Source organism: Boleophthalmus pectinirostris, unplaced genomic scaffold (assembly GCF_026225935.1).
Source record: "Boleophthalmus pectinirostris isolate CB_2022bp ecotype Guang Dong unplaced genomic scaffold, ASM2622593v1 HiC_scaffold_14, whole genome shotgun sequence".
In the NCBI taxonomy this organism is placed as follows: domain Eukaryota; kingdom Metazoa; phylum Chordata; class Actinopteri; order Gobiiformes; family Gobiidae; genus Boleophthalmus; species Boleophthalmus pectinirostris.
In genome coordinates this window covers 18570108-18583004 of record NW_026571047.1, presented here as the reverse complement: position 1 = coordinate 18583004, position 12897 = coordinate 18570108, and the positions used below count along the sequence as shown (strand labels likewise).

The 12897-nt window shown below is 36.8% G+C and overlaps 1 protein-coding gene across 1 annotated transcript in view; it reads right to left on the bottom strand.

Moving 5' to 3' along the window:
* Positions 1-376: 376 nt before the first annotated feature.
* Positions 377-12897, bottom strand: part of myo1d (myosin 1D) — a 157488-nt gene continuing 144967 nt past the window's right edge. Inside the window, exon 22 of the mRNA XM_020918134.2 lies at positions 377-4887. Coding sequence (XP_020773793.2) covers positions 4731-4887 — 157 coding nt within the window. The 3' untranslated portion in view covers positions 377-4730. The remainder of the gene's footprint in view (positions 4888-12897) is intronic.

The following is a 12897-nucleotide window of genomic DNA, read 5'->3' as shown; positions in this document are numbered from 1 at the left end:
AAGACGTTATTGCCCCTCTTCCTACGGGATTTGGGAAAAGCTTAATACACCAGTTAGTCCTGTTAGTGGCGCATTACATACGTCACAACAAAATAGCAGTGATTGGTGAAATAATAAAAAGTATCTGCCTACCGTTGAGCGAAGAAATTCTAACACTGCAAGGTCCGACGCTAACAGAAATCTATAATGATCGCAGAAAATCTATTTTGTAATTTTTATTGAGTTTTCAAATTCTCTTAAAACCTTTTTTTGGCTGTGTTTGCTAATGTGTGCTCACTGTGTCACCATGGAAACTTTCCACCATACACATACATGTTGAACACCTCCTGTGATGTAAAGTATAAATTATGAAAACAGACCGAGGCAATTTCTTGCTCAAATAGATTTATTAATGAAAAGATTACTGAAACATAATGGATATCAATGGCGCAAAACAAAATGACAAGTTTCTTTATATAAATCGTGGTATGCACTTTGACATATGTGACAACATAACAGAAATACAGTTTAACTCGAAATTAGGCACATACAGAATCAGCATTTTAACTGAGAAATATTTGTATAAATCAAACAAAATCAAATGCTTTGGCTGGTATTGACAGTTGAACATAGAGAAAGTAAAATGAAAAACTATAAATTTACTTGAATGGGAAAAAATGGCACAGTTTATTATAGTGGAGTAATTAAGAAAAGCCTTTTAGTGGGTTGAGTGTTCCCTCGACTGATCAATATTATGGAAATGAAGATGTCTATTAAACACTTTTATTCTTAGCCTGGGTGTATTCCCTTTTGTTTTTACCTCATTTTGAGCAAAAACATGACTTCAGAAGTTTTTTTACACAATACACTACCAGTCAAAAGTTTGGACATAACTTCTCATTTCAGTTTAATTATGATTATGTCACTACTTACTAACCTACATGCCAAAAATATCGAATCAAATATATGAAGCACGATGTATGAAGTTGTGAAGCAAAGAAAAACATGTAAATTAATAAAAATATAGATTATATTTTAGATTCAAGTTTAGTTTTAGGCAGTTGAAAGAGCAAAGTGCAAAGCAGTGATCAAACCAAAGGGTGGCAACTGTGAAGAATTTAAAATGTTTTGAATTATTTTCATTTTTGTTGACTATGTACAATGAAAAATAAATTTGTCCTAATCATAGACAGTATATATAATTGGACATAGAACTAGACATTGAAAAATTGGTGTCTCTCTCTCTCTGTAACTGCAGTTTTTAGTCTTAAAATGTTTGTATTAATTTGCATCTTTAACTGCAGTTTCCGTGAGCTTTATTTCTAGCTGGAGCTGAACGCTACATGTGACGTCACACTCCCTCAGTCCACTTCTTTATACAGTCCACGGTTCTAACATTAGACCGATAGCGTAGCTGTAAAGGATTAAAGGAAATAAAGCGAGAGAAAGCGAGATCCTTTGTTCACCCACATCCCTGGTTTCCTGAACTAAACGCTGCAAGGGGCACTGAAGTGAGACATGATGTGTAGTCTAGTCTAATGATGATGGTGGAGAGCGGGGAGAGGAGGCCTGTGGGACCGAACGAAGCCCGGGGATAGACACATCCATCGGCCCAAGCGCACACACACACACACTCGCCCTCTTTCAAATCCGTCTATCATTACTGCTTTTACCTGCAGTGTCTTCACCTCACACGCAGACAAAAAAGTGTTGTTGTTGGACGGTGAATATACTAATTAAGATAAATGACTTATTTGAGATAATTAAGGATGCAAATGCGGTTAGGAAGTTAACCTTAATGTAGCGGGGAAATAGCAACTGGGACAGACACCTTGGGAGACTGGGTTCATATCTGTGGGCTAGGACTTCCTCTCAAGATGTTCAAAGACTCTGGTATCTGGAAGAATTTTTGTGAGTTTTGTGAGAAAATTTGGAGGGTAAATGTTTGCTTTTGACAATTATACACAACAAAATGAGGAAGATCAATTGCAAATTAGTAAAATAAACACATCTTGACATGTATGTTTGTGAATAAACATACAGTTATCCAATCTTTTTCAAATCAAAATCAATCAAAATCAAATCTTTATATGAACCAAAGTTAAAAAAAACTATTGTAAAGGGTCACATTTTTATATAGCGCTTTCAAGGCACTCAAGGCATTTCACATCAAGGAACCACTCACCCATTCACACACACACATTTATAAACCAGTGTACACACAGACACTGGGGGCCTGGTGGGTTAAGTGTCTTGCCCAAGGACAACATTCATCTGTGAGAGCTGGAAATGCACCACCAACCTTCGGATCAGTGGGCAAACGCTCCACCAACTGAGTTACTGTCACAATAGTAAATATATATTGCACCTTTTAGAATAGTTGGGGTAATTTTGTCCATAATTTTTTGTTTGAAAAATGTTGTAATATTATGTTGGTTCATTATGTGTTTTCATAGTCAGGTAACAGAACAGAAAGAACACGGAGGAGTTATGGGCAACAAGAAAATGCAATTTGGAGAGAAAAGACTGTCTGAAAGTCTGTGCTGGAAAAATACAAAACAATATTGAAAAAGGGAACACCAAGTTATAGCTCTATTATTTGTGTTGAATAAAACTACAAATTAAAATACGAAATAAATGTCTGCACCAAACATATTGCAAAACAACAGATTGTAATGAACGTTTGATGAAAACAGAGTTAAATCTAGTATAGTGTGAGACAAGAGACCTGGAGTGCTAAAATGGCTTGCATTGACTGATACTTTCTGAGTCTTTATTACAATCAAACTTTATATTAGACTTGTCAAACTGTATTTAAACATTTGTTCTTTCGCTAAAGGTTCTATATTACGCAAAATGGACTCTTGTGAGCTTTAAGCCATGTTAGGGCGTTGTTACCTCCTCAAAGACAAACCTGAAGTTGTGTTTTGAGAGAAAAACTCAGCCTAAATATGCAGGGTGTGTTAAAAACGTGTGAATAAAACACAACAACACAACTCCAGGTATATTTTTGATAAGGAAACAACATGATAACATCGATCAGAAAATAGTGCAATATGGGCTCTTTATTCTGATCTCAAACCCAGTTGTTTCTAACAGAGGATATTAGTCAAATTGCAGGCTTTTCCAGGGAATTGGAAGTCGTTAGGCAATTCAATTAACAGAAAAAAAAACACAAACTAATTATACTGACTGGCCCCAAACACTATGGCAGTACGTCATAATGATCAAATATAAACATATGCATTGAAAATACAACATTGTTCAGGTATATCCCTCATAGGCGTATAAGTGCTCATCATACACATAATCCTTGAATATATTTTACTACATATATAATTAGTATAGATTTTCAAAGTAGCAGTAAATATATGTATGCAGAAATTAAATTAATATATATTGTGCATGTACAACTATGCAGTGTCAAAGATATGTTCAACACATCACAGACTGCAAAGTTACAACAAGGAACAACAACAATAATCTTACTCAAATCCCCATATGTGACTGTAAACACATAAGATTATATTCTACTTTTCATTATTTACCAGACAGGTATTAAGTCAATTACAATATGCCCTTTTCGAAACTGGTTCCTTTTTGAGGGTTTCAGGTTTTTTTTCTCCATACCTCAATTACTTTTGCATGGATTATAATTCTGCAAAGCGTGTGGATTTTTCATTATTTATGCAATATTGGTTCTGCATAATCTCCTTTCACCTTTCAGAATGTATTCACAGATCAGGCATAATATTATGACCACTTGTCTAATGTTATTTTATCCTTCCTTTGTTCGTTTTAGATCAGTTTTGGGAATGCATTGATACCACTGACGTGCTATTTGGCTTTTAACAACATAAAAAAGCACTGAAATAGATAAATTATTTCATCTTTTTCCACTCAAATACTTGTATATGTATATGGAAAATACATATAAAGTAGAATCCAATCTAAAATTTAGCTTTGGATTAACAAAAAATACTGGAAAATGGTCACAATGTTCCACAGTATAAAGTATAAACTAATTTATCTTGCTTAAAGTTACCTAATGCCGCTTTAAAGTCATTTTTTGTAAGTGAATCATGAATTAATCCCTAAAGGTGCACTATGTAACTTTTTGGTTGGGTGTCCATCACGTATTTATTTCTATGGACAACTCATTGCTCTGCTTAAAATGTTCCACAATATGACATTAAACGCATCTACCTTAAATGCATTAAATTACAAGTTTTAAAGCTCAAAAAATACCTAGAAAACTGGCATTCTGACTGTGAGCGGGGTCGCCTCTCCACAGATCTGACCTGTAACTTGGCCTGGTTTGATCTGCATGAAGATAGAAAGTTTTAATGTCATACTGTGAAACATTTCAGACAAGCACGCCCAATATTCTTGCTTCAAATAACATCTTCCATAACTACAACAGGTTTAATTGGGAGATAATAAACCCACTGTAAAACTGTCACCTGTTATAATATTATGCCTGATTGAAATCCACACACAACTTACTCCAGACACACTTTGGTAGCTCTTGTAGTGCACACAGGTTTTAAATAGCTTGATCGATGCATAGAAACACAATAAATTTGGCTTGTATTAAAGGATTCAATTAGCACAGTTTGCTCACAGCGCTGCTATCCTGTCATAGTCAGCGACCTCTCATATGTACATGAATCATACGTGAATCATTGTTATAGCACACGGACGGCTTAGTTTGAAATCTGCTGTTGTTTTCTCATGTTTATGCCATTTTCCTAGTTTCCTGGTACAGACAGAATGTACCCGGAGCGGCTCTTGGTGAAGTCGGGCTGTGATTGGTTGATTTTGGGTTCGACGATGATAGTGCACTTTCGCCCGTTCATGCTGCACTGGATGGGACTGGCCACGTTGACCTGTAGCTTCCTCTTCTCGCTGCAAAAGAGGAGAAATTTTTTTAAAAAAAGATCAGATTTGGCAATGGTTTACACAACGTACAGGTGTAGAAAATGTGAGGGTTCAAAGCATCATCTTGCCAGGTAAAAATGGATCTATCCAAAATAAGATAAAATGAAAATGGGACCAAAAGGACTTAGATGTAATGGGGACAGCAAATAGGCTAAACCAGGACTAAACCAGGACTAAACCAGGACCAAACCAGGACTAAACCATGTTATTAGGTTCTTTTTTCAGACCAAGAGTTTTCATACTTGACAGATTCGACTGCTCACTAGCACTCTTCATCAGAGTGGTCATGTGATGTTGCTGTGATGTGTCTGGTCAGCTGATTTAAACAGGTTTTGGCAGTGTCCTCCTACTGGGGGAGGCATGACAGCTCCATCTGCAGTCTGACTTCCTCAGGACAGTATCCCAGGTGTGTGAGAGTAAAAAAAAGCCCCCTCATCCCGTTTTATAGTCCTGTGCAAAACCTGTATAAATCAGCGGACCGGGCACGTCACAGCAACATCACGTATCCACTATGAGGAAGAGTGCTAGTGAACAGTCAAAACTGGCAGGTATGAAAACAAACTCATAGTCTGAAAAAAGAACCTAATAACATAAATTATTGGAAGACCAAATGAACCTCATTGGACCAGAACAAACCAGGTCAACCCAAGTGAAAATGGCTTCTTCATCTGAACATGACGTGCAAAGCCCAGGCCTGAATGAGGACTAAATGAGGACTAAACCAGGATAAAAACAAGGCCTAAACCAGGACTAAACCAGAACTAATTTCCATTCTAATCATCATTCTGTCCACAAATGTCACTGTTGGTTAACCTGCCTCTCTGATATGGACCAATGACCAATGTTTGTTTGTGTTTCATTGTTTGATTTTAAAACTTTCTGTTGGTTAAATTTTGTTAAGCCATGCAGGTGAGTACTGTTGTGATCTTGGGCTACACAAAAATGTATTAAACCTAAAAAATTGAAGTCTAAACTGGATAACTCAATATAAAACATATAAGGCTGATGTGAACACGATTAAACCTGCACTAAAACTGGACTAAACCTGAACTAAACCAGAACACTAGCACAGCAGTACAACAACTACTGACATTACAGAAATAAAATAACATGAACTGCAAAACACTACTGTACACCACCATAATCTTCATATACCCTTTGGTACTTGCACCACTGATGCAGAACCCTTTGACTGTATGATTTATATGTACGTCTGCACGCATGTTCAAATGAAGAAACCATTTCCACTTGGGTTGTTCTATTTAATGTAGAGCTCCCAGTGCACGCGGTCCTCATAACGCATTCACTTATGGTTTAATTTGTGTGTTAAAATATGCATAGCCATTAGCAAAGTGAGGCAGTGCTGCATGGGTGCTATAATACCATAGCTGTTACTAAGACAATAAATCATATCATATTATTACTCTGTTTCATCCCCATAGACACACACAGAGGACCTGAATGAAAACACAAGAATCTGACAGTGACTGGAGACATAAATCATATCTTCTACAAAAGCTCTCACACACCATTAAGTCTTTCATAGACGCTGGCAAAACGCAATACTGATTTACTCCAACGAGACAAGCTTGTACAGATGGATCAGGGATTCTCAAGCAGTGGTTCAGAGTCATAAAAAAGCAGGTAACTTGAATAAAAATATTGATATCTATACACAAAGTCCAGTATTTTGCCTCATCCAAGTAGAAAAAAAAAAAAAAAGTGTCCAAGTATTCTTTAGTATTATAATTTATTAAAAACATGCAAGTCAAAGTGTTAAATAAGGCAAATAACAATAGGTGCTAGCACTAAAGTTGATTAACGAAAGCAATTTGAGCAACAGAGAGACATACAGTATATTAAAAATGCTGGATTTCTCAAATGTGCTTAAATAAACAAAACATAACTCTGTGTTTTGATTAGAAAAAGCTAAAGCCAACACTGTTTTCTAAGAATACTGTAGGAATTTAAATGCTGTGTTATTTGAATAATTGAAGAAATGTAAAAAGGTAAACATAGCGACATACATCACATTCACTTTGGGCACGTTCTTGAAAGGAAAGGCCGTTGTAATGAATAAGAATCACAGCTTAAGGGGACAGAGGCACTCAGCAGAAAAAACAAGTGCAAATGCAAATGAATCTAGTGGCCTCACCAACAGGTAAGTAAATAAGCACACGATTACATGCATGGAATAATTTTCAAAAGGAAATCATTATTTTGGGACTAGTGCGAGAGAACAGTGGCAAAAAACTAATAAACAAATGTGAATGCTAAATTAATGGAGTCATGTGTTTGTTGTGAACACAAATTGACCACAGAACAAGCGCATGATGGTTTATGGACTTAAAACTGTGTGCAGGAGTAGCCCAGAGTTTTACCTGTGATGCAACAATCCAGGCAAAATTTTTAGTACTCAGAAGAATACTCTGGATTAATGTATTAATGAAATGAAAGCGTCAATGAAGCAAAATACAACTACAGGATGGGTATTGATAAGGAGATTAAATAACAAATTCAAATCTGTCTAAAACTATCTTAACCATTACGAGACACGATCAACCCCTTGGCAGTAGTCACCTCTCTCCTTCTGCATGTTTAGGTTTTTCTTCATTTCCAGCACACTCTGTTGCTGAACAAAGATAGACAGTTCTTTGTGGCCACATCTCTTTTAAACAGGACTTTTTCTCAGCTCTGTGGATGTAAAAATAGTGCCATTGGAGCACAGATCCATATGTCTGTGTGCTGTGGGCCGCTCTGCAGAGCCTGTCACATGCAGTTACCCCGCTTGAGGCTGAATGGGCTCTTTGGCTAGTTAGCTCTTAAACAGAATCGATGACGGCAATCACATAGAAAGAAGGGAAAAACGTGTAGAAAGAGAGAGAGAAAAAAAAAGAGTAGTACAAATTAACAAATCTGTAGAGAATGGCTTATAAGGTCCAGACTGAACTGAACACAAATAATACAAGTAAACGCTAATGTATGTTTAAGATATAAGCAGGGTAGTTATGATGCATGGTACTGCATATTGTGTTGCAGTGGCACACTTTTACTGGCACAAATACTGCTGATGAGTATTGGCAGTATAGGAAACCAGGGCTAAACCAGGACTGAAAGTGGACCAAACAGAAAACTAGAACAAAACAGGTCTAAAGAAAGGTTCAAGCAGGACTAAAACCAGGCAGATTCAAACTAAAATTTAACCAATATTAAGACTAGAATGGATGCCAGATTATCAAACAGCAGCAAGCGAAAATGACTGCACAAAAACATGAAATATAGCAACTAGTCTTACATTGTAGACTGCATAGATCATTACAGAGTTCATCAATATGTAACAGATATGAAAAAGGATAAAAATCACATCTTTTATGACATAAAAGTGCAGCTCTGCAAGTCCAAATAACCCAACTGAATCTCAAAATGTGTTGCTTTCCAAAAACAGGTTAGAAAGTAGATTCAAGTAAAACAAAGGGTCAAGGAGGGTACCGTAAAAACTGTACTATAAGACAATAAGTGGAAGATTTATTCATAGTGAATGGAAAATGTATGTAGGTAGGTATGTAGGTAGTAGGTAGGTAGGTATGTAGGTATGTATGTAGGTATGTATGTATGTATGTATGTAGGTAGGTATGTATGTAGGTAGGTATGTATGTAGGTAGGTATGTATGTAGGTAGGTATGTATGTAGGTAGGTATGTAGGTAGGTATGTAGGTAGGTATGTATGTAGGTAGGTAGGTATGTAGGTAGGTATGTAGGTAGGTATGTATGTAGGTAGGTATGTAGGTAGGTATGTAGGTAGGTATGTAGGTAGGTAGGTATGTAGGTAGGTATGTATGTAGGTAGGTATGTAGGTAGGTATGTATGTATGTAGGTATGTAGGTAGGTATGTATGTATGTATGTATGTATGTATCTAGGTATGTATGCATGTATGTATCTAGGTATGTATGCATGTATGTATGTATGCATGTAAGTATGTATGCATGTAAGTATGTATGTATGTATGTATGTATGTATCTAGGTATGTATGTATGTATGTATCTAGGCATGTATGTATGTATTTAGTTCTCAATGGCACAATTATTATTCAAGAATAAAAACAGCGATGGTAAACACATGTCATTTCTCTAATTGAATGTGCTTTTTATTTACATTGCATCGATATGGGCTGAGTCACGAAGCAAATCAAGTTAGATAACAACAATACAGAAAGATGTATGAATCTACAGCAGTATCTCTATTGATATAACTATTACTATATAAACTATATATAGCCAGACAACACACAAGTGCTCTAAATCATATCTGTCCACAGTTTTGCTTTCTTTAGAGCAGACCAATTATGCAAAATGGACTTCTCAGAGCTTTTAACAATGTCATAGTTGCTTCCCCTTCTCATTTACCCACTCAAATTTGTATTTGGAGTAATTCGTGCATGTTTGAGCAATCTATAATCACTTATTTTCAAGACACCATATTGCAGATCAACCCCCATTTTCACCATCAGCATACACTCACTGCTCTGTACTTGCTTCGTTTTTCAATTCTATTTTCTTAATCGCTGATACACGTAGGATTTGGCAGCGTCGTGTAGTCATTTTGGTACAAATAAAAAAAAAACTCTTTGTTGTGATGACGTTTACTGTGACGTCTGCTCTCAAGTTGTTGTTGTTTTAGAATAATATTCCGATTTGGAAAGTGCAAATTAAAACAATAACTCATGGGTGTCATAGATTATAACTATAGCAGACTAATGCACAATGTGTGATCTATAAAAAATCTGCACTAGCAATTTTCTGCACATTAACACCAAATACAGTTTAATACAAAATGAACTGTCAAAGGTGCACTATGTAACTTTTCGGATGGGGGTCTGTCACCCATTTGTTTCTACAGATATGCCATTGCTCTGCATGTAAAGTTACACAGTATGACATTAAACAGCTCTACCTTACGTTTGTTCAATTACAGTTGTTTATCTTAGTGCAAAAATACCAAGAAAAACAGGTATTCTGACTGTGACTGGGGTTGCCTCTCCACAGATCTGACCTGTAACTTGGTCTGGTTTGGTCTACATGAAGATAGAAAGGTTTAATGCCATACTGTGAAGCATTACAGACAAAGAAACTACGTATCCATGGAGAAAACCATATGACGGACCCTCCATCAGAAAAGTTACACAATGCAAATCTATAATAAAAGCCTATATTTCTGTAGAGTGAGACACTTTCTCACTGGCACGATTACAGTTCAATACTCTTGGCGTGCTATTTTCAGTTATCAATTAGTGTTTTTGATTTAAGACATGTACACTGACTCATGAGGCGACCGTTTTTGTTGCGCAATGATAATAATAAGTCATAAACAACAGTGAAGCTCTGCTCCGTCTGCCTACTCTCCTCCTCTGCAGACTGTGGCAGGGCTCACGCTGGGCTGAGGCTCTGGTGCGCGTTACCATGGAAACCCTAGTGAACTCGCCTCCCCCGACTGTCATGGCCGCCAGCCAGGGCAACTGTTTTGGTTTGTCTTCTCAGTTTGCGTCTCCAGGTCTAGTACTTCCTTTTCTCGCTCAAACTGCCAGAGGGAACAAAGCTGCAGATTTTTATAGTGCACAGAGACGGGCTCAAAAAAACAACTGAAAAACATGAAGGCAAAAACATGTAGTACACTATATGTCTACACTATATTTCTACACTATATAACTGCACTACATCACCATTAGGGATGCAACGATATTCAATATAATATCAAAGCGTTCAATACTGGTGTCATGATTTGATACAAGCGTTTGTTTGATACTCGTGTTGATATGCATGTGCCCATCCATGAGTGCTCCGTTGTCATTTATTTTGGTCCGAAAGGAAAACAGATATCACAGCTCCATAGGTACTTACAGCCAAAATATTCAGTCACTTTTTATTTTACGCTGATAGACCCAGGAATGACAAAGATATTAACTTTTAAATACTTTAGAATCACTTTTGGATGTGCTCAATCGGATGCGCTTGTATACGCACCCGCAACTTGCGATATACGTGGTCTTTTCCTCAAACTCTATCTCATAAGTTTTACTCAGAAAACGGTCTGTTGAGACATTTCTATGTAGTGTCCAGAAAGAGTCTGTAAGTTTGTCTGTAAGAGCAAAGACTGTAGCAGGGCAGTGTGGGAGGAGCTACTGTCTGTCTCAGTGAAGACACAGACATGAGACGTGTGAAACTCACATGAGAGACATGAGAGTCTTAAAACATATCGAAATTGAATCGTTGTCGTGACTCGTATATCAAGATACGTATCGAATCGTGGGAAAACCAGATCATTGCATCCCTAATAACCATACATTATAACTGCTGTTGTTTGCAATTTGCCTTTTGTGTGAAAACGCCAACCACATGCAGGTATTATTAACATTTTATGTCAGACAGGAAAATATAATGTTTTTTATGTTCCCTGGTTTGTTTGTAATATGTATACACAATAAGATAAGATAATCCTCCAACTAGGAACTGTGTCCTGCCTGCATCTAATTATAAAGCGTTTTATTGTCCATTAATCAGGAAGTGCCCAGTTTGCATGCTAGGTAAACATGCTTATAAACTCATTGCAGGAAAAAAAATAGGCTGCCCACAATGCATAAGGTAAGTGCGGAATAACAAAATAATAAAATCTACTTGTTCTGTTTTTCACATTTTATTAATATTTAATACAGATGGGCACAGCTAAAATTTATATTGTTAAAACACAGCTATTTGTTCTGATACAGTGACTTCTAGAGTGTAGAAATTAATAATACAGAGAAGTAGCTCTTGTCCCCACATCTGAGAGCATCACATCATCACATTTTAGAATTGAAAACCAATACTCATTCTTGTTCTATTCTAATGCATTTCCTTCCATAATAAATCTTAAGCCACTTGACTGAATCCCAGAATAGAAAACCACAGCGCCTTGTTGTTTCTTGAGGTTAGACTTTGGCCTTTTCCTCCATGAGCGTCTCCACCATGGGCCCCCGGGCTGCACTGGGCTCCTCATGGTACGGCCTCTGACTGGAAAATCAATTCTCTCTCCCTCCCTCTTGCGCTCGCTGTGTGCCCTCTTTCACTTTTTCACTCTCTGCCCTTCAAGCCATGTGACTGCAGGCTTAGTGCATCCCAGGAGAATCAACGCTTATGGCCTATTATAAGAGATGGAGACGGAGGGGGCATGGGCACAGTTTGTAGAAATATGAAACAATAGTAAATGATAAATATTTGAGTTTTAGTAACACACAATTACTGCATATCTAAATTTGTAGAGCAGATGTGTTTAGGTTTTAAAATAGCATTGTGAATATATGTGAGATAATAATAGTATAATTGTACTAATTGTACTGAGAAACAAAATGTTTGTATAAGATAAGATTGTGACCCTAAAACAGAGAACTGTAAATCAAATCACTGTAAAATATATTTTTCAACAAATCCATAAGTAATCCATCCAATCAGATACAATTTAAACTGTGTTCAGAGAAAGTATATTATACATATTATACATTTCTAATTAGTGCCAGAATAATGTACTGTATTTTTCAGACAACAGTATAAGTTGCACCAGCCAAAAAATGCGTAATGAAGAAACAAAGAAAAACATATATAAGTCACACCGGACTATAATTTGCACGTTTTGGAGGAAATTTATTTTATAAAATCAGAGACCAGGAACTGACATTTCATCTTGAAAGGCAAGCTATAGTTGAACAGAGAACAGCAGACTGTTAACGTCACATATGAACAGTTCTCCTGATAACTATAGCATAAACAACAGAACAGAACAAGTTTACCAAACTCTCTATCTCACTCCAAATCACTAATTCCCTAGAATTCTTCATCCTTGGTGTCATATCTGAGCAACTCTGCCTCGACCTCCGGAGGTAAACAGAGCGCCGCTTCCTCTTCTGTGTAGCTGTCGTCAGACTCAGCATCAGTTCCAGTTAGAATTAT